The following is a 22,957-nucleotide window of genomic DNA, read 5'->3' on the forward strand; positions in this document are numbered from 1 at the left end:
TCTCATTGTACAGCTGCTTTATCCCTTCGTATAGCTGGGAGCTGAGCCATATATGTCCAGGAAGGAATCATACCCCTGTGCCCTAGGTCAGCTCCAGGCTTATCCTGAGAGCTGGGGAGATGGCAGCGGTAACTGGGACTGGTGTGGAAGGTTTGCAGCAGACAGGGTGGTTATCAAAGGCCTTTGAATAGACTCAGAGTACCTGACGGAAATGCTGTTTTGGAATATGCAAGAAACAGCATGTCACTTTGGCAGTTTAAAAAGTCTGTTTGTTCTCTTCCAGGGACTTAAATTTACTTGCAGAAATTCTGCAGAAAGAGCAAGGGATTTGGGAAGTGTTGTAAGCCGTGCCTGACATGTTTTTGTTGAGTTATGTTAGCAGGCTTTTAATGACATTGGTTCTGGGATGACTGCTTTAATGCCAAGATTAGCGAGAAGCATTGTGTGAATAGGTTGCACGTCTGCCAGGACCTTTATTTTTTAACATGTGGTAACGTACACTGAAATCTGATCCAGCTACAAATAAGACACGCTCATTTAAGCAACAGTCCCAATCATCGCAGCCTCTTCTGCCATGGTAAGGCTCCTGCTTCCGGCCCAGAGATGAGGATAGGCTCACACTGGTGCTGTTCGTCCTGCAGTACAGCCAGCAATAAAGGCAGTCTGCTGGTGTTTGAGATCTGAGAATCGCTTAATATTCCAGCACTCAGCTTAGCTGGTCGCCAGCTCACTGCAATGATGCACAGAAAGCTCCGGGTGGTGCAGATGAGGCCCTGCTGGGCAGGACAGGCCCCCACCAGAGGCAGAGCACCCAGTTCTGCTTAGTGAGTTGACTGTGAAACAAAACGATTGCATTTAAAATGTAGTAGATAAGCATCAGCTCTAGTTTCTAACCCATTCTCCGTCATAACCTGAAATAAATTCATTTTGGTTTCAAAGTTTCCATACCTTATCTTCCTTATCTTAGTGTAACAGAGTCTTAAGCATTGTCTTTGGCTTTTTTTTTTCTTTTTTTGCAAACCTTATTGAACAACGTAGAAAAGGGACCTGATTTTTGTCCATCAGTTTTGATTAAAACCCCAGAATCAGTGGACGTCCAAATCAATTGACTTAGAAGCTTCAGGAGTAAAGACTTTCAAGAGCGAGCCCTGTTTTTGCAAGTAGGAGGCAGCACTGAAAAATCTGCATATTTTGGCAAGTCAGGCAGACTTTTAAAAGAAAAATTAATTAGTTGTACTCATGAATCCTTACTGTGACAGCTTCATGAGTGAATAGTGAGGAGCCTTCCATGAGTTTCTTGAACGTTTCTGTTAAGTGCCCCCACAGAGCTACTCGGTCTCACAAGACTGCAGTTTAATCTAGCTCAAGGACTTTACAAACTTCGCAAATCAAAGACCTCTTTTTTTTTTTCCTGTTTAAATTCATCCTCTAGAAACATTTAGCAGATCAGTTAATGCAAGCGTGGTGTTAATGCTGAGCTACGAAGCATGTCAATGTTAATAAATTTTCAATGGAAAAAATAACTTGGACTTAGTGCATGTATCCTATGTAGTTATTTCTATGCTTTTTTCTTTTTTTCCTCCTCTTTGTTAAATATATCCCTCTATTTATTGCTACAGCCTTAAAAATTCACAGTATGTTCAGCTTGATCAAATAGCACAATGAAGTCCATTGCCTCTTGAGTGCAGAATTTTTTAACCGTATGCATCAGTGCTACATTTTGCTGCTTTTATAAATGAAGTTGAAGCCTTGAATGGCTCGGAAAGAAACAAGACTATATTTTTTCTCTAGGAATTTTTGTCTTAGATTCTGGTGTATTGATTCAAATACATGGACAGCTGTATTTAACCCTGACAATTTTTTGGATTTTAGAAGATTTCTGTGTAGGTGTGAGAAGACACGCGTGTGTGCGCACGTGTACATGCACCCACAAGAATTTGCCCTGGTTTGGGGTATCCTTTTATTGAGGCAAAAACTGTGACCTTACTAGTGTTTGAGATTCAGGGGCTTATATAGGAGCAAGGTAAAACCACAGGTAGGAATTGCTGAATAATTACCTTTAGACCAACCTGAGCAAGAACCTTCCCAAGAGGGCAAGCTCATTTAATGGTTCCTAAAACTCAATCTTGTGGATGTCAATGGTCATGCTTGATTATTTGCAGCAGTGTTTTATGAAAAAGCAATAAAAATGCATTGGGAGTGTACGGAGGAAAAAGGGAACAATAAATGGTTTTAGTTTTTCAATTGGGTCCCTTCGGCGCAAACAGGTAGAGGCTGCGTTTCATGCTGCTGTGCCTTAGCTATTTGAAATGTGCATGTGTGTGTGTATCTACCCAAAACACTGCTGTGCTCTGCTAGCTTATGATCGACAAGAGACCAGCAAGGAGAAGAAAAAATTCTTATGTTTGTTTTAGAGAGAAAGCAATTACAGTTACGGTTAAAGGATTAACCTGTTTTCCAGCTACCTGTACACTGTCTGCATGGCCCTTTGGAGAGCCCCACTAACAAGTGCAGAGCTCGGAGAGGGGTGGGAAACGTCGTGTTGGACACTCTAGATTATTCCTAATGTTAATTACACTCTTCAGCTTCTTTCCTTGGCCTCGGCTGCCAAAGAGCTCCAGGTACCTACTGGCTTCCCACCGCAAGCGCCCGCGTGTGTCCTGTATGGACGTAGGTTAGGCGGGCGCCGTGTTGTCAAGAAGTTGGGAGCAAGTAGTGCTGCCTGGGAGAATAGCGGGCTCTCACGCGGGTTGAGGGGTGGGAGGCAGGCGGAGGGGTTTGCTGGATAAAACACTGGCCTCTCGACCTTGGTTCCAGTCCAGCCCGAGATCTGGAAATAAATGAGTTCACTGCTGACACTTCAATCCCAGCAGACGGAACTTCACACCGAAATGCCCCCGCGTGTAATTTGTCACATTTGGCACCTGCTACTAAGAAAAGAGCAAGAAGCGACCTGGCGCGGAGATGTAATCATCTTTCACCTTCCTGCTAAGGGTGGGAGCGTAATGGGGACAATCCAGAAATTCTTTCAAGTCGGGGCCTCTGAGCCACCTCCAGACATCATTGCTTTTGCAAACTCGTTGCTTGTAAAGGCTCACCTGCCATTAGGCTTGTGCGGGGCTTTTGAAGTAGATTGGCTAAAAGTCAGCAATGGGATTTTGTTTAGGAGTGCTGTGAAGGGAAGCTGACCTTGAAGGAGTGAATCTGAACGTGCGCAATATTGTAATTTGCTGCTCTCGTTGAAACAGCTCCATAACTGCAGTGCATTTATTACATCTAATTGCAGCATTTCTGGTGCAGCTAAAACTTAAGTTTGTCTGAAAAAAAGTCACTATTTGGCCGCACAGTAAACAGCAGCTATAGGTGTATTGTTTGAAAGCTTTGGTAAGAGAGGAGCTAGAGCGCACAGAAATTCTTCAGTCCAAGAGATTGGTGTAGGCTGAAGTGATGAGCCAAAAATGCTTCGTAAAGCGCACACAATATTTATTAAATACTGCCATTTCAGCATCAACGAGTGAGTTGCAGAGTAGGAGTATCTGCCCAGAGGAGATGATAGTTCCGAAGGCAGAGTGTGCTGGGGAAGCCCAGAGGACAGAGTAACTGAAGTTTGGTTTGCTCGGCTCTGCTAACTTCCCTCTTGTGGCCATCGAGCCATAGGACCATGGCATTTCCTTCTGCACAAGCCTGCACGCTGCAGAGAGAGTGCTGCAAAATAGCAGCTCTGGAGCTGTGGGGAATGGGAATTTTAACCCTTCAGAGAGAGGTGCTGAGCAGATGAGAAGGTAAAACCTATGTGTGCTGAGCGCACCAACCTCTGCCCAGAAGGTGCAGCTCGGCTCTTCTTGGGGACATCTGGAGACGTGCTGATGACAGGGAGCCTTAATGCATAACAGAAGGCTTTGCCATCATCTTTTGGAAGGTTTCATGCAGAACTCTGTGTTTACTGATGTTTCTGTCGTAGGGAGATGGTAGGCTTTATTTTCCTTCGGAAAGGACGATGTGATGAATCTCCAGCTTTCAGTTGTTTTGAGAAAATATACCACTCAAGAAATGTTCTGTTTGGGTAAGGTGTGTACAGCATGGCCCGTTTTTAGTGTACATTGTCAGTCAAGATGACTCTCAAATTCCATTGACATCCGAGTGTTTCCAAGGCCAGTCAGCAACTCAGAGCTGTATCTGTTGAATTTGCTTCTTAGGTTTGTCCAGACAAATTTCCAAGGAGGACACAAGGGAGGGGAAGGAGCCTTATCCTTATTTATGTTTCTTCCCATCATTTGCGAGTTTGCGGGACACTATTTATTCCCTAAGCCTTGGTAGAATCTCTGCTGCTGCTCTGCTTAATGGGAGCAAAAGAGATCAAGAGACGTTTCAGATAAGAGATCTGAGAGGTAGGTGGGGATGCAGGCGGTAATGCCATCAGTTCCTTTGGAAGCCCTCTCTTTAAAGGGATTGTCATGGTGTGCTTCTTCCCACGTCTTCACCTAGATAACATGGCTTCCCCTAACCCCATGGAAGTCAGTAAGGTCTGTACCAGAGCACTGGCACTCTAAGAATTAAATACTAGGAGCTGTGTTTGAAGTTCAAAGCCCTCCCTCCTCCTGCTAGCTCCGATTTTCTGCTGCTGTGCTGTTTTCTTTATGCCTGAGCACCTTGCTGACAAGTGCTAATAATAAAATGCCAAGAGAGGGTCCAGTCGGAGTTACCTCACATTAAACATTCTGAACTTGTCCTTTTGCTCATAGATTGTGCATAATTAATAATTAAACGGTTTCAGTTGTAATGGGTTGACCTCCTTGAACTGTTCATTATTCACAAGGCAAAGGCATCACTCAAACTTTTTCCTATTGCCCTCCGTATGAGCACAGCATGGCTGGTTCTTATCACAGAGCAATTCCAGAGGCTTCTCCTGCAGCGAGTCCCATTGCAGAGATGTTGGTGGGACAGCAGCTGGCCTCGGGAACAAGCTGCCAGGGGATGCAGGAGGCAGTGGGTTCATTGTTCAGTGTGCAGATGGGTAAAATAAGGCAGAGCATCGCAGTGCAGCCGGACCGTTCCCTGTGGTTCCATCCGGTGTGACCGTACTGCATCACACAGACGTGGCAAAGGCATCTGTAGCTTTGTTTTTATTTCCTCGTCCCCATCCCTTGGAGAGTCAGCCAGTCTCAGGCTGGGGCACTTCAGGGTGCAGTGTAGGCTGTGCTTCTTCTGTGCGGCTTGGGAAATTTTTGCTCTGAACCTGATGCACTGTGATTGCTCGCATCCCAGGAGCAGCAATAGGAAACGCTTTCATGGAAATGAAGTACAAAGTACTCTCACCTTTCTACTGCTCAAATGTTCTTCAGTGGAACAATGGCAGAAGTAGAAATGTCTCAGTTGCTGGTTTCCCTAGCTAGCTGTCCACTGAAGGGCCAGTTTCTGTTTCTGAGGTCATTTAAAAATGAAACACTAGAGGCAGCTCTCCAGTATCTGTCTTTGGAAGCAATTGAGGTCTGTCCATGCTTTCCTGCTTCAGCTAAAACCAAAGCCTTCTCCCATCTTACCCATGCTGTAAAGTAAGGATTGGCTCATATTTACAGGAGTGAAATTACTTATTTCTACTGACCTCTTTGCCTTCAAACACGCTTCCTAGTGAGCATTTTCTTGAGATTGATGTACTGTCCCCAAAGAGTTACAATTCGCCATGCAAATGTCTGACAAATATACAGGACATCCAGCCTAAAATCCCTGGGAAGGCTGCATTAAAGCATCTCCTTTTCCTGCTGAGATCCGGTCAGTGTTTATCCCACCCCTCACAGTCTGCTCCTGAAAGAAGAGTGGCTTCAGAGCTCTCTATCAGCCTCTCATTGTGAAGCTTCCCTCTATTACTGGTCCGTCACCTCTTGGCAATGGCAGAAATCATCACCCACCCAGTGGCCGTGCCCACCCCGGTGCCCCAGCACATGCTGCATTGCTCTCATTGCACCTACACTGCAGGGCAGACAGCCGGGTGCACCCAGACCCCCCACCCATGGGCTCCAGTACTTGGCCTTCCCATTTTTACAGGGACCCATAGCACACACCCAGCGCTTTCCTGCTTTTCTGCTCTGAGCCTGTCCCACCTGGGAAGGAGATGTTGGCCTCCTGGTGTGAGGAGGATGGGAGAGCTCAACCCACCGGGCTGCGGCACTTCGCTCCGCGTTTTCGGTATTAATAAGACTAATTTTCATGCGCAGCTCTTTGAAGTGGGGGAAGTTTAATTGCGCTGTTTGTTTCCCTGTGTTCCTTCTGCTCTCCGGTGCAAACCTCCCTATATTGCTGTCATTTATAAGTTGGGAAACAATAACCTCTCCCTCGCCCGGTCTAAGTTCAAAGGGAATTTGGGCACGTTCTATCAAACGCTGCTCGCGGTTAATAGAACTCTTTGAAAATTGTAAAGCAATTTTGCCTTCTCCTTTTACTCTTCAGTTACTTTTGATTTAATTGTATTTTCCAGCAGTTTCCAATTGTTTGAATTGGAAACAAAGCCTTAATAAGAGTTCTAGTTAATTTTCTGTCTTGTAATTACCGATCTCATTTTTCTGATAATTGGCCACAGCAATTATATGTATATTTACTAATCACATAGGAGGCTCTGCAGTTGTGTCTATCTGCCACCATTGATAATGGCACACACATTGCAGAGGTGCTTTTATCATCTTCTTTTTTCCACTACATCAAAGCTATTTCCTCGCATTCTCAATAATGAATACATGCATGCATTTGACACAGTTGTGTGCTAGAGAAATTGTTTGGCTCCCACCAAATGCTGCACGCTCTGAGTTTCTTGCCTGCAGCGCTGGAAGGTTGTATGTAATGATATATTGCTCATCCAAATGGCCAAAGCACTCCAAAGCACAGTGAGATTAAAATAAGTCATTCCTTTGTTAATTTAAATAGGTGCATGTATCATACTTTGCGGGGTACTTTGTGTAGGGATGTCAGGGAGGAAAAAAGCCGCCGAAAGGTATTTTTAATAGCAAATGAGAATAGATGAGAATGGAGTCATTTGCAGCTGCCTGTTTTATGTGGCTCTCTTGTTCCAACTGTAGGTCTAATGAGATGACACTGTTAAAGTACTCTGCAGTGTAATTTCATTACATCCTGAGCTGTTACACTATAAACACAGTGGAGCTCTCTGTCATTCTTGGAAAAACTCCTAAATTCGTAAAGCCTGTCTTTGCAAATGGGGCTGTTGTTTGTTCCCCGTTTGGGTGGATGTTTTTTGCCTTGTGCTCTTGATTCTATTTTCTTTCTCTCTCTTTTTTTTTTTTTTTTTCTTTTCCCCTGAATACCGAGTGGTGTTTTCACCAGCCTGGTACATTTTGCCTATTTTTCCCCCTGACAAATTATTTTATTTAAAAAATATTTGAAAATCTAGAACAGCCTGCCCGGTAGGACAGCCTCTAAAATGAATAAGTGTAAATAAACATGAGTGTAAATAAATAGCGAAAGCAGTGAAAGAAACAAAGGTCAACACAAGAATAATTTCACAGCTCTTTGTTAATTACAAGACCATTTGTGTGTTACTTAAATAATCATTAATTTCTCATTTACACTTTCCCTACCTTCCTTTTTACCCTGTGGCTATCATTGTCCTTTTTTCACCTCCCCTCAGTGTCTTTCCACATGTTTTTACCCATTGTGTAATACTCATTAGTCGAAATTCAGTGTTTTTATAACACGTTCTCAGAAGAATTTGTACCTTTCTCTCTCCAATTCTCTGCGTGAAAACGGAGCTTTGTCACTTCCTTCCCCCCCCCCCCCTTTTTTTGTCATCGCTGTTATATTGCTCTCCTCCTAAAAAATGGTCTTCTGACGCTGTTCCTTGTTCCAATCCAACCCAGGAGTCGCCCGTCCTTCCAGCCGGGGAGTTCTCGGAGCCATTTGTACACTTCATCACTCAATGGTAAGCTCCGTTTGCAAACATGCCATGCCCTCGATGTAAATGATACATGCCATTAACTCCGCCGCTCGGCGAGACCTTATGGCTTTCCTTGCATCCGTTCCGAGAGGAGAGGGACTTGGGGGCCTTGGGCAGATGGGGCAGCAAAGCTAAGCAAACTGTTTAAATTATGTAAACGTTATTTACACGAAGGGTCGTAAAAGTACTTACATGGGTTTTCCGTGTTTTAATAAACCCGCCCTGGATGTGGGTGCGGTGCTGGGCGATGGGACCGAAGGATTCATCCGGGGGAAAGGGGCCGCAAAGTCCCGGGTGTGCCGTGTCATTATTTAGGGCTTTTTGCAGTATGACTTATAAAATCGCCGTGGTGTTTGGAGAGGCAGGCAGCCCTGATTAATTCCTTGGCTTCCCAGTAAGTAATTTTTACTGAGAGTCGTACTTTCAAACGCACCGTTGGGTGTATTTTCTTTCCTTCAAACAGGATAGTTCATTGAAAACCTTGGAAATGAGAGGAGAATGGGCAAGGAGGAATTTGTGGAATAAAGAATGCACCTCTCTGGCGTGTGGGGTGACAGGAGGGTCTGAATGACCTCCTAGTCATTAAATAGTGACTAGTGGCCGGAGGGTCAGAATCTTAAGGGTAAACTCTCCTACAGAAACAAAGCAGAGGGAAAATCTTTTTTTTTTTTTTAATTTGTCTCATTCAGTAAAAGCCAAAAAAAAAAAAATGACTACAATAAAAACACCAATAATGAGCACTCATTTCTGTCCGGCAGAAGGAACAAGGTCGAATTCTGCACGGGCACGATGTGTTGGGTGGAGGAGCATCCCTCGCAGCGAGCGTGCCCTTATGGGTGCTCTCCTGGATGGGGACATCTCGGGGTGCCACCGAGTGCTGCATGGGTGAGGGGACTCCTTTTGGGGTTCTGTGCATTGAAGCAGGCAGGCAGAGCCCTCTGCTCCACGCACACCTGCCCGTAGGGCTCATGGCATTTTCAGATTCTCTCCTGCCCCAAGGATTGGTGTGTTTGCACGTAGTGCCTCGCAGGGCTGAGGTGGGACGCCAGAAACATTGCAGAAACCAAAAGCAGTCTGATTATCGGTTAATTAAAGTACCTAAATAATTAAAGGTTGGATAACGTAGGCTTCCTTTTTCCAATAGTTTCAGCTTACAGAGTGAGCTCCGTTCGGAGGGCTCTGCAGCACCGCCGGCGTGCGTGGGGCTGTGCATTTTTAATTCCTTCCGAGAGTAATGACGGGCTGCTTTAAAAAAACAGTTCTCATTGAGGCGGGGGGAGGGATAACCCGTGTTCAAATTTCCACAGATGTCAAAGTGAAGCATAACTGATGGTGGCTAATAGCCTCGTTTTCCCCGGGGACGCGGCTACTTTGGGCTGTCAGATTAGAGCCGCTCCCGACCTGCGTCGGCGCTCGCTGTACCTGCATTGTTCCAGTTATTTGTGGGGAATACTTAGTTATTTCCTCATCTGTAGGGAAGGTAAATCACACCTCAGCTCCTCCTAATTGCAACGCAGTTCGTCCAGCATTGCTGAGATAGTGTTCTATTGGCTGTACAGCGGACGGCTCTTTTCAGAAGGGGGCATTACTGTTTAAAAAAGCAAAGAAATTGCACTATGCAAGGAAGAAATTACACTGTGGACTATTTAAGCAATCAATTTCTAATAAGTATTAGAAATGTCAAGTGAGCAGCGCACGGGACTTGATGCCAGTTCCGCCATAAACACTGCTGCTTGGATGTAATCCAATTAGTCAGTAGGCAGCTCCTGATGGTCACCTCTGTGCCATGTTATTGTGTTCCTTCATGCAGCTAAGCACAGTTTTCAATAGCTAATTGCACCTGTTGCACGGAAAACTAGGACTATTTGGATGAGAAACATGATCTTATAAACAGCTTAATGCTGTGTAATGAACTATCACCCTGCAGTGTAATGGAAATGAATGGGAAAAAATTAAGGTAGAAACCCCAGGGTATTGTGTGTTCTCCTGAAGCTGTTCAGTGTTGGAGTTAAATTTCCCACCTGTTTGGATAATATGTTGTGTCGAGCTATGTAATAATCCCCAGCAAAATGAGAATCATCTTCCTGTGCCTCCTGAGCTGATTGGTTTGCAGTGATCTTCATATTTACACATGTTCGTGGTTGCAAGCGGTGCAGACCGTGAAATAGAAGGGAAGCTGTTGTCACTGCACCTCTTGCCCAGGCAAGCGGGCACTCGGAGGAGGATATCAGTAGGTATGACACGTTTCAAAACGGGTGGAAGGAACCTATACATGTGTAGGGGACTGCAAAGACACACAGAGAAAAGTTAAAGGTTGGGCAGCAGCCAACAGAATACTCAGAATGGAGAAACACTGACCCTAAGGGAGGGATGGAGGGGGAGAGTCTTGGCCACCATTGGGAACCGTGTCTTCTGTCAGCGTGTGATCAAGTTAAGAAATACACTGAGAATAAATAAACACTTGTTTATATATGAATGTTTTCTTTTGTGATACGTAGCATGAAAAAGCAACCAAAGGAAAGACCAGCTCCTGAAGATTTAATGGTAAGTGAAACTTCAGAGCCCTGCGGTATGATTTTTATCTGAATGCATTTTGTTAATGTATACAGTAGTAGAGTGTTGGGGTTTTCTTGTTGGTTTGTTGTTGTTGTTGTTTAATTATTATTATTAATTTTGTGGGGGTTGGGTTGTTGTTTTTTTTTGCATTTTTTCAGCGTGTACAAATGTAAACAGTTTTAGGCTCGTGAAGCAATTACACAGCTACAGAGAGCACACGAAAGGTGGAATTCTGATCCCACTGAAGTTAATGGATATGTTGCTGTTCCCATTGTTGTGGCCAAAGCTGCACTTGTGATTTGGGCAGTTAATACAGAACTTTCACAAGCAGTATCAGTTTCCAGTCAAAACCATTTTGATGCTTGATACACCGTTTTTTCAGTTTGTATATCCAGGGATTACTGCTTGATGTAGGTCACGCCTTGTCATCATTTGCCAGCCTTAACCTTTCAAAATCTGAAGATTGAAAACAGGAGATTTGGTCAAAGCAGTGTATTTTTAATGACGTGCAGGAGCTACTGTTTTCACTTGTGTTAACGTAAAATGAAATCAGATTGGCTACAGCAGGCTGAGTTAATACGTGGCTTTGGTCTTCCCGTGGAAGGGCTCTCAGCGCTGGAATCTGAGCTCAGAGACCACTTCCAGGCCTTTGTTTCAGGAAGGTGAGGACAGGTTACCTGCTCCCAGGCTGGTCCCCCGTGGCTGTGCATTTAGCACACAGTGCTGCTTTTGAGCTGCTAGAAAAATACAGAATATTTACAGTAATTTGTGTTGCAGGTAGGAGCCGTAGCCTGCTCTGACTCACACCAAATAGCTTTGATTTTTACGGGTTTAGTTAGTTTTCTTTATATGCTGCATTTCCTGTCACTTGGAGATTGACGTAAAATCATCCTCATTTATTTTCTTTGCACTGAGTACGTAGAAATAATTTTAGCAGACTTCAACAAGGTACGGAACTTGTTTGCATCATTTCCTTTCTTGTTTACATTCTATAAACTACAAGGAAAGAAAAAAAAACCCAGTGTTTCCATTGCAGCCATTCTCTAGTTAAAGGCCAATCTCCAAAGATGCCCTGGGGCAGGTAGCGCACGATCCAGACTAGTCTCAATTTAGACCCCGGTTAGTAAAGTGTTTAACTGTGAATCTCATTTTAAGGATATTAACTTCAATGGATTTACATTTGGAGTTAGGCACCCCCTGCAATACCTTGGCAGAATGAGGCCCTGAAGTTTCTCGGAGCCCCTCCACTTCGTGGTGGTGTGCCTCTCATATGGAAGGCTTCCACTGCCTTATTTTGTCTTTTTTATTAACTTTTGATGGTTGGGAAATTCTTGCAGTTAGTCACATCTGAGAAAACTTGGAACAGGTTCTAGAAATGTAGACACATTTACCTTGTGCACTATTATGCTATGGCTGGATAGCTTAGCTATTAAAACAACGGAATAGGGTTTCATAAAACCTATATCTGTTTGTAAATGCATGTTTCAGTGATGCAATAGGCCTGCCACTTATAAATAAAACATCTGCAGATCGCACATACCCCCATAAGTATATATGTATGTTTGTAAGCAATAACACCACTCCAGGGTGTAGAGTCATAAAAATGAGGCCAAAGGGTGAGTGCCTGCAGTACCAGGGAAGTGCGCAGATTTATCTTTACAACTACATGCCCTGGAGTGTGCTAGGCCCCTTTTAAGGAGGTATTTCGTAAAATAATTTTAAAATTATAGCCACTCCGAAAAAAAAAAAAAGAAAAAGAAAAAAAAAAAAAGCCTTCCCACTTGTTAAACAAAATCTTTTGTTTAACACATATTTTCCCTTATGATACTTCCTAGTCAATTATAAATGAACTTGCAGCAGCAAATACCAAAGCTCATAGCAGGCTGCTGCTGGAAGGAAGGGGTGACCCCGTCGTTGCCTGCAGTGTGGCTGACCCCCAGCAGCTGCTCTGAATTCCCTCCTGCAGTGGGATGGGCTCCCAGGACGTGGCATGTTCCTGCAGAATGTGTGCTAGGAGCTCAGTGGTTGCTCTCCAGTCAAGTTCTTTGCATTCCTAGACTTAGCCAGCCTTGTCAAGGAGTACTTTATTTGTAATATTCATATGCAAATATACATACATATATATGTATTTTTATATCTGTCTATATACATATAGAGAATCATAGAATCATTGAGGTTGGAAAAGACCTCTAAGATTATCTAGTCCAACCATTGACCCATCCCTACCGACACAAGCGTATCTGAGCGTGCATATTCGTGTGTTTATATACGTTTCCATACTTAGTTGGAAAACAGGACCAAACCAAAAGCTGTTAAATGTCTTCTGAATTCTTAAATTTCTGACCAAAACAGCCTTTCTAGTTCCCCCTCCTCTGTCTCCTAAACCTCCCTTGTAATTCTGATGGATATCTCTGTGTTAACAAGCAGTGGGTAGAGTGATACAGATACTATCAGTGAAATCCTGGAGCTCTCAAGGTCAGCTTACCATTGATTTCAGTGAAAGCAGGATTTCATGTTGTTCATTGTTTTGCTTTAAAGGAAATGTACTGGCAGGGATGAAAGGTGCAACACATTATCATCGTTAGCTTCAGACAAAACAGCAGAGTGCAGGTTTTCTCCCCTATGGACATTAACCGTACTGGAAGTCACTATTTTGTAACCAATTTAGTATAATTAAAGACTGGAAGCAAAATGAAGGGAGCAGAACATCAATCTTGTTCTGCTCTCCTGATAATCAGTGAATTGTTAAAGGCATTTTAAGAGCCAGCTCACAATACCTGGAGTGCCAGACTGGCGACTCCAGCGAAGTCGCAGAGTTGCAGCAGGGATGGATTTACCCTGTCTGTCGTGTTAGGAAAGGCACTGTGCACGTCTTCTTAGAAAACAGGGCCAAAGCCAAGGCTGTATGAAATTCCTGTATAAAGTCAGGCTTCCTGGTACCGTGGATATTCCTGTGGAAGTGAACACCTGATTTCCACAGCAGCTGACAAAAATCAATTTCCTATATCTACACTCAGTCTCTCTTATACCCGTCCACTTAAAAAATGCTTAACGCCCCTTTCTGTGTATACATCATCAGCGATTTAATTGTTTCACAGTATTTCCAGATAGCAGACTTCTTCCACGGCAGTGCAAATGAGTGATTTCACCAAGCAATTGGCACATGGTCCATTCCAGAATGGGAACGATCTTCGTAATTCACTAGTGGTGATTCTGAACCTTGTTCTTACTGTGTGTGCTCTTCTGTCCCCAATTTCTTCTTAAGAGGGAGGCACAGAGTCAATGGAACTTGCTCCTGTTGCAGTGCCATGGAAGTCTTAACAGCATCATAGCATATTCCTGCCCCTTTTCTCTCCCTTTCCACCAAGAAAAGGAAGATCTCAGCAATTCTTTTCCATAAAGATAATTTTTTCCGTGAACTTCCCGTTTCCATGTACACACAGAGCTGCCTGGCACTGCGAGCCAGGCTCCCAGGGGATCGTGGCACACTCAAGCAGGGTGTGTGCACTGAGTGAGCACGATGGGGCAGCATGGGGAAGGTTCCAGCCCCTCATGCCGAGCGTATGGGTAGGCGTCCGCGCGCTGGTGCAGCTCAGGAAGCCGTAGCTCTGACTGTATTTACGGTATTTTTCAGAAGCTTTCCATTCTAAGCTCTATTTAATGGAATCTATGCATAGTAAGTAATCAGGTCAGAGAGAAGCAACATCCCCTGTTTGAGATCAATCGCTGGCTAATACTTTATCTAGGCCACTTTATTATCTCATGCTGATTCCATTCCCATTCTCCTCCTCCTTTGTAGCATGCACTTCAGCTGTGGTAAAAGTACGTATCGCATACATATTAAAAACATATACCCATTCTATCTGTATGTAAATGTGTGAGACACAGCTGGATATTGCAGGAGTTTGATTTACTAATAGTTATTATCTGTTCTAGCTGTTCAGAGGCAAAGAGAGTTTCAGAAAACAAGCTAGCGCAGAAATTGCCTTTATGATATCACTATCTGCTTTGGTAATTGTTTAAAATCTCTCCTTTAGCTGGAAACTTAGCCTTTTATTTTGCAGATTGTATGTGCTTCTCAGAAAGCCGGCAGATTTGTTGACGTCTCTTGGTTTTTGTTAGTACAGCATTGAACTCTACCATGCTGCATCTGGCTGTATAAATGAAAGCGATTTGCTTAAAGAAATTGTATTTGAAATACCAGAAGTCAAGCACATAGAGTCATTCCTTTATGCTTTCATGTGAATGCATAAAAGTACAGTCGTTAAGATCCTGTTTGGGTTTCTGAAGGGAAGTATTGGGCAGGGAGAGGCCACATTTTTGGCCAATCTTCTCGTTTTTGTTTAGGTCTCCAAATCTGAATCACGACTTCTAGCTTTTCTCCTTTTTAAATTGTAAATTACCAACACTTCTTGTGTTAGTGTTTTATCAGTTCAGAATTGTGTGCTAAGTGGTACTTCCTCAGCATCAAAGAAGCTATTGTGTTGAAAACTGGATGGTTGGATGGTTGGTTGGATGGTTGATTGGCTGGTTGGTTGGCTGGCTGGCTGGCTAGTTGGTTGCCTGGTTGGTTGGTTGGTTGGCTGGCTGGTTGGTTGGTTGGTTGGCTGGCTGGTTGGTTGGTTGGTTGGCTGGCTGGTTGGTTGGTTGGTTGGCTGGCTGGTTGGTTGGTTGGCTGGCTGTCTGGTTGGCTGGCTGTCTGGTTGATTAGCTGGTTGGTTGGTTGGCTGGCTGGTTGGTTGCTGCCTGTTGCAGTGCTGAAGTTCCTTGTCCCTGTGCATTCAGCAACGCCTCTGTGCCCTTCAGGAGTGGCATTTAGGTCTTACAAGCTACAGTAGGCATTTTTTTCAGGTAGATATTTGTTTTTATATTTAAATGTGTGGGTTTTTTTTTTTAAACTTAGGATATGCAGATTTTCAAAAATGGATTCTGGGTGGGCATTCCCATATCCACAACAAGTGTAGGAAGTCGGAGATGAGAAGCTTTTAAGCAGCAGTATTTTAAGTGGTGATGTTCAAGAGGGTCTAGCCAGTAGCATTCTTACCATGTAGAAGTAAACTTGTATGCAGATTGTTGTGTTAGCCCATTGTTAGCAGCTGGTAGGAAATACTTTGTGCTTTCAGCAGACAAGCAGAGGATCATCATAATCCTACTTGAATGTTCATGTAAACCTTCAGAATGAAGACAGTAATATCCTTCCACTTGTGTTTCCAATGAAAGATTTTCCCCAGCAGCTAATTTGTTGCAGCGGTGGCATCACTGAGTAGCTGAGATTGCCGAACAGGTCGAGATTTTCACGACCTTAACTTCTGAGAGGGAGCAGAGGGCTGTCTGCACTTGGCTTTTCACAGAGGCATTTGGTGAATCTTCTGAAGACAGCTTACAGATAAATGTTTTCTGTCACAGTCTGTCTTGATGTTTATGTGTCATTGTTAGATCACACTGAGCCCAGAATTTTCACTCTTCGGCTGCTTACAAACATTTGTTTTCCTGAGCCAGTGCAGGATCACCTATCAGAGATGATTTGCCCTGAGAAGAATTGTCAGTTCTTGCACCTGTGATGGATAGCTTTGTTTGCAGACATTCAGACTCTCCTCTGTCGCAGTGATCCCAGTTCATTCACCCCATGACAAGGAGAAATGCTGACAGACACCGAAACACGTGCCAGATGGGAAGGAGAGGGCTCTTCCCTGATTTCCTAAGGAAACAAGCATAGGTCCAGATACTTCAGCCGCTGTAAACATGATTAATATTAAACTGCATCTTCAGTCAATCAATTCAAGCACACGATGGACAAGAAGTCCTGGATGAAATCCTGGCTATGCTGGAGTCAGTGAAGATTTTATATTGACTTCACCGATGCTGGGATTTCATTGGGGCTCAGGGTGTTCCTGTTACTGTGTTTTGTCATCCTTCTTGGTCAGGGTAGCTTGAGCTGGAGGAAAAATAGATGTATTATTTCAGGTGGCTGCATTGCTCAACCTATTCCCCTCTGCTGAAATAGAGGAAGGCAGGTTATGGATCTTCTGCTCTTTCTTTTTCCCTCTCTCTCCACTGTTTCTGTCCTTAGGGATATGATTTGCTCTTCTTTGTCACTTGAGAAATCAGCTATTGAAATGGAGAAATACATTCAATCGGTGTCACTAAATCCAGCAATTACAGCAGACTAAGATTGTGACAAGGTTAACTTCTCAGCAATAGGGTTTTAAGGTGTTATATTCATTCACTGTCTTCTGCGGTCCCACTGCTCATACCGCCACTGACTTTGTACAGAAAATGTGAAAGTCTGACTTTCTCTTTCTAACATGCCCTAAAGCTGCACAACAAAGTGGCATTTTCCAGTGAAATGTGAAAAAAAAAGAACTTGAGCCAGCACAAAGCATTGAAAATCTAAGGAAACGGGACGAAAACAAATTGGCAACAGTTTTGAGCAGTACAGCTCAGATTATAGTTAATATTTTTGGTGACTTGAGTCTCCTGGGCTTTGCAGTTTAATTCGAGCAAATGTTTCATTTGGCACTTCTGGTGCTTCTGTAGATCTCCAGACACTCAGGCAAATATTTACATCTCACTCGTCTTGGTAGCAGAACTGCAAGTCTTTCAGCGAAATATCTTGAGATGTTGTGCTTTTATACTACTGATATTTCTGTGTCCGTTCCCTCGCCTACATGTTGGGTGGGCTAGGTGATCTTAGTGCTCTTTCCAGCCCTTATGATTCTATGATATTTATTAAAAATAGTTTTGTAAATACTTCCAAAGTGAAGCATATCTTTAATGCTAAGAATACTGTCCTTTCTTTTTGTCCCAAACACTTCACAGAATTTGCTGTAACGGGGAGTTCTGGAAATCTACATGCAGTATTTATTTGTGTAATAAAACTGGATTTTTCCATTGATTCAAAGCCAGTGGATAAATTCAATTTGCTGATGTTTGTATAGAACCAGCAGTGGTGGGCCGGCGCTCTGCTTGGCACCTCAGGACTATCCTGCAGTATTAAATAAGAGTAGTAATTGCCTATGAATGAGGAGAGCTCAGAGCGGGGGTACAGATACAGCTTCCAATGACCTGTGCGCATTATGCCTCAAATCCCTTAATCAGATTTGTGCCGGTTGATTCTTGCATCCACAGAAATTCAGCTGGAGGATCAGGGCCTGAAGTAGTAAAAAATCAATTAATACGACTTTCTAATTTGTGCGGTTGACAAAAAAAACGCATATAAATAGGGGACATTTTTCTACTTAAGAGGGCCGCACTGAAAGATTTTTAATTGGATTTTCATTGTGATTGACAGCACTTGATTATGACAGTAACTTTATTTGGCTGGACTGTTAGAGCCCTCTTGTTGGGATTTCTTCCATCAAAGCTCTTTTTCATCCGCTGAATTCCCGGCGGAGCGGTGGTGGCTGTGAAAGAGCCTTTTAGCACCTTTGTTGCAGCCATCCCTGGTGATGATTGGGCCCAGCTGGTAGCAGAGAGGAAAATGTCCCTCTCACAAAGAGGTTGCGTCTCCCGTCCCCACGGCTTCGATAATTTTAAGAGCCCCAGAAACCTGTTGAGGATTAGAAGTAGCTTTAGATGTGAAATGAGTGTTAAGTATTAGTAATCGGGAGATTAGGGCCCCGGGGACAATGGGAGATAAACAACTGCAATTAAGGCAAATCTGCCAGAGTAAACAAAATTTAGCAGAAACAGATGCCCTAACCATTTTGGGGGATTGATTGGAGGGCACCGAGGAATCGATTTTTGTCTTGTTTACACTTCCAAACCCCTGTGATAAACCGGGAGGCTAAATATTTCATACCGCCTGATTTTAGTTAATTTTTTTCCAGCTCCTCACAGTGGGTCTGCGCTCGTCTAACAGTGACCAGGCCTGAGTTTATTCCGCGTTCACAGGGAGCAGCTAATTGTCTATGAAGGGCCCCTGTGTTTAAATGGGCTTGACAGGAATTTAAATTTTGTTTCAATCAACCTCCGCGCTCGCAGCCTGCTCCAGTTTCTAATTTTTAAATTAAAGATGATTTTTGAAGCCGCGGCCTCTCCTCTGGAAGCGGCTGCCGCAGAGCGGGGACGCGCCGCTTTATCGAGGCCGCGCCGGCGAAGCACAACGTGCACAGCCCCGAAAAGCACACCATCCCATCAACATGTCCGCCCCTTCCAGCTCAGTGGGATCCACTGGGGTGGGCACTGGTGTGGGCCTTGTCGGCAAGGCCGGAGCCTGGGGAGGGGAAGGGTCTGGCAGGAGCGAGGCATTGAAACACGGGCAGAGGAGGTCGTGGTGGCCTTGGTCCTTGTGCCGGATTCAAAGGGATTTCTTTTTTTCCCAAGCCAACTCATGGCGGTGTGCTTTGTGCTCTCCATGTTTTCCATACGGTTCCATACATTTGTCTGCACGTGGCTTTGTAGCTGTTCTCCAGCTTGTGACACAGGATGGCACACGGTATCTGCGTGCTTCAGCGTTCAGCGCTTGTTCTGGTTAATCTCTCGGCAAACGTTGGGATGTTACTTTGATGGTGTTCAGCCGTGTGATGTGACACAATCTTACGGAGGGCTTCTAAAACCAACCTCTTCGTTTGCAGGAATTTTCCCTGTGTTGTGAAGGGCGGGAGGTTTCCCTGCTCCTTTTGTCTCTGGTCAGTGCTGTTCTGCGTCGTCGTGGTTGTCAGTGCGCACAAGGCGTTTTCTACCCCAAAACTGAAAACATTTAGGACACTGTTTGAATTTTGTCCATCTCAGTAATTTTCTCTGTCGGTAGAAACCAGTTTCTCAAAGCTTGTAGAAAGCATCCGTTTTTTTCCTCCCTTTTCTCCTTCTCTGGGAAATGTGTTGGTAGGAAATGCTCCCTCCTCAGTTTTTGGTGTTTGACTCGCTCTGGTCGGTAGCAATGAGCGTGGTGTGCTCGCAGGGAGCCCTGAGCTGGAGGATGCTGCTGAGGAAGCATTTGCATCAACATTAGGGTTCAGATCAGGTGTGCATTCTTGGTCTGAATCTCCAGATCTTTCAGAGCTACCAACCACACTTGCATTCCGATCACGGACAGCTCTCGAAGCTAATGAATCCCATCGATTTCAAATGAAACCAAGGCAGAAGATGTGCTCCAGGCACGCACCTCATGCTCCAGCTGCTGACGGGTGCTGTGTCCGCAGAGCAGACCGGAGCTGGTCAAAAGCAAAACCTCCTCCATCCCCGAAATGCTGCACCAACCATTTCACTCTGCAGATCTGCTTCTGCTGTCGACAGCTTGCTAATGTTGACATAGTCTATCAGCCTTGGGCCACACTCTCTATTCCTCTTCTACAGCTCTTCTTAACCTCAGCAACACTTGCAGAAGCGCACTCCAATTATATTTTGGTTGCCTTCGTGTTTTTTTAAGAGTCGTCATGAAAAATACCTTTGCTGGGAGTGAGCTCGTTTTGTTGGCTGAGCACCACGAGGCGTGCCAAGCACCGTTATCGGCTCCACAGCAAATATCAACTAAGCAGAACTGCTGTGGGAAGAATGATCTACAGATGGGCGAATAGATTCCGCTGCACCACAGCCAAAACCAGAACTCGATGTAAATTTTAGACTGGTATGCACCGCAGAGAGAGTAGAGCAAAAATCAGACCTACCCTGCACACAGCGTGGAGGAGCTGGAAGTTGGATGGGCTGCACTGGTTCTTGCTGACCTGAGCTGCACAGCAAGTGCTCTCTTGACTCCGAGTCTGGGCACAGGGTTCAGGTGCACAGCGTTTTGTGGGGTCTGCCTAGAGGGCCACGGCCGATGCCCAGAGCTTCACAGCAAAGTGGAAAAAAGGAATTTAATCGTCATGGAGGATATGTGCTACTGTTTGAAAATGGGAATTCAGATGTGCTGTGTGGACAGCTCCTCTGTAGGTTCAGGTTTTCAGGTTTAAGTTAAGCTCTTCTTCTTCTTGGTCTCTCCGTTGTGCCTGGAAACTCATTTAAAGACAGATTCTGTCAGTTGCAGCAGGATACTGGTGCCTCAGCAAAGCTCCTAAGCCTGCTGAAAATCACTTGCCATTAACTTTATCCCATAAAACCTAAAAGAGCGTTGGAAAAAGTTAATCTACAAACAGAGAAACGATATGCAAAAAAAAGTGAAAGAAAAAGATAAAACAGGAAATACAGCTCCAAGGCTTCAGCATTGAGTGGTGTTATTCGTTTATCATCGTCTGATACGTTTTCTATCACTATCTTAAATATCATCGGAGGGATAAAACCATTAGTGTGCTAATCTAGATGGCTGTGGTTCTACCGTTGACCTAGGCTAATCTGCCTTTGCAATTTCAAGAAGTATGTTTGACTCCTCTGAAAGTAACCTTAAATTGTAGTCTTGTAAGAATTCCAGAGCTGTATCCTTCACTCCTTCTCCTAATGAGGTTATGACCAAATGCTCATTATAATTGCTTTAGACTCCTTTTAATTTTCAAGCTTATTAATCATAAGAAGAGTTATTTAAAATTGCATAAATTAATCTTAGATTAAAAGCCCATCAAAGCCTCGAAACAATTAAGAATAAGTAGGATTTCCCTGGGGCAGCAAGTTTTATTTTAATAGTGTAGTCAGGTGGATATCAGAACATTGAAGTATGGTAGTGATTAATGTATGCAAAATTTAAATGAGAGTTTTTAAATGGCAAATCTAAATCACATATTGACCTAACTGTAGGCTTTAACTGCACTGTCTGTCATATATTTAAACTGTTTAGTAATCAGCATTTTAATTACAGTGTATATTCAGGAGGCCATGCAACAAACAGAACTCACCACTCTCTGGCACTTTCAGCAGGCTGGGGCCATGCTGCGACTGCTCAGCATAAGGGATGAGGAAAGAGCACAGGCTTCGAAGAGATAAGGATACCTGATTTTGCTTATAGATGTTTTCTAGTCCCTGCTTCATCTGTGCCCAGAAAATACCACAGGCCGATGCAGTTGCTGACACTCTTTGCTGCCCCCACTGTTCTCTATACAAACAGGCAGAAGCTGCAGGTGGTGTCCCCATGGGGTGGGAGATTCGGAGCAAACTTCATCTTCTGGGTGCTTCTGTTTGGTGACCCTGGGGTCCCTCTGCCACCCAGAGCTCTGCAGACTTAAGGACCTGTGTCTTTGACCCCTGTTGTGGGCGATTTCAGTCTAACACCAGCTGAGAACAGGCTCATGGAGGTGCTGAAGTCTTCACCAAGCGCTGTGAGAGGCCGTCCTTGCCCTGAAGTCAGTGGTAGGAATGAGGGGAGAGATCTGGGCCAGTAAAAGCTTGGTACCACATCAAACACAGCCATGCAAGTACATAAGAAAACTGTTTGGATGTGGTGCTCAGGGACATGATTTAGTGGTGGGTTGTTAGAGTTAGGGTGGTATGGTTAGGTTGCGGTTAGACTTGATGATCTTGAAGGTCTTTTCCAACCTGAGCAATTCTGTGATTGTGTGATTCTAAACGTGCTGTCATTTGGCATCTGTGGTCTCATAACTGCAGGAATAGCACAGGAGAGGCAAGGAGCTGTCATTTCAGGGGAACTATGTCTACTAAAGGAAGGGGTGACCTTGCTGGAGCTTTGGGAAACTGGGACACGCTTTCTAGACCCTCAAGCTAAGCCTCCCAGCGACTGCTTTCCCAAGCACCCACCCTTTTCCCTAAGAGGTTACCCATTGTAGCCAAAAGGCATCCTAACATTGCAGAAGTACAGCAAGGGATGTAAAGGCCAGACCACAAACTGTGTGTTACAGGGTCTTTCCACCCATGATACATCCTGGGTCTCCACAGATCAATGAGAGCATTTGAAACCCTCTGATTTTTTACCCCGCTCGAACCTTAGAGGCGAGCCATGGAGGGGAGGCAGACGCACGGAGCAGCCCGAGGAGGGCTCTGACACTGCTGTGCCTGAGAATTAACAATATTCTGGGAGTCGGCAGCAGAGTATTGGCCTGAGGATTCCTCGCTGCTATTCCTGGCTGTGGGAGCAGAAATCGGCCTCGTGGAGAGCTAGCACAGATAATTAGAGCAGCGTCTAGTTTGGCTTGTCCTTGGGGGCAGAAGCTCTAGATGTGAAATCCTGCTCTGCTGGAGGAGGTGGCAGAGCAATGACATCCTGCGTGTGCTGAGGACGGCAGAGGTGGGGACGCAGGTCAGCGCGGGGCGGTTTGCGTTGCTCGAGCGCTTCGTCTCTCCGTGCGTCCTGGGAAGGAGCTCCAGAGCTGAGGTTTGTGTTGGTCATTTTGGAGTTCTGACTTGTGTTCCCATTAAACATGTGAATGAGCTGAATTTCCTCTCGAGCACCTGCCCTCAGCCAATTCCAAACAGCATTCAAACATCGGTAGCAATGGCAGAACGAGCTGGGGTGATAACTGTGGTGCACTCCTTTGCAGCCAAGTTCTTGTTTTCCAAACCTGCAGGCCTTGCACTCCTTCAGACAGCAAGGGATGAGTTGTCCCTTGGATTTAGCACTGCACTGTGGCGATCTGACCG

At 44.6% G+C, this 22,957-nt stretch overlaps 1 protein-coding gene across 5 annotated transcripts in view; it reads left to right on the forward strand.

The window, feature by feature from the left end:
• MAP2K5 (mitogen-activated protein kinase kinase 5) overlaps window positions 1–22,957 on the forward strand; it is a 114,205-nt gene that overhangs the window by 85,486 nt on the left and 5,762 nt on the right. For 2 of the 5 annotated variants that reach the window (XM_021406826.1, XM_021406825.1), the window contains 2 exons: window positions 7,863–7,924; window positions 10,438–10,483. The exons of 2 other annotated variants lie outside the window; for them this stretch is intronic. In XM_021406826.1, the coding sequence (XP_021262501.1) occupies window positions 7,863–7,924; window positions 10,438–10,483 (108 nt within the window). The remainder of the gene's footprint in view (window positions 1–7,862; window positions 7,925–10,437; window positions 10,484–22,957) is intronic. One more of the 5 variants, XM_021406824.1, reaches the window with a different exon arrangement.

This window comes from Numida meleagris, chromosome 9 (genome assembly GCF_002078875.1).
Source record: "Numida meleagris isolate 19003 breed g44 Domestic line chromosome 9, NumMel1.0, whole genome shotgun sequence".
Lineage (NCBI taxonomy): Eukaryota > Metazoa > Chordata > Aves > Galliformes > Numididae > Numida > Numida meleagris.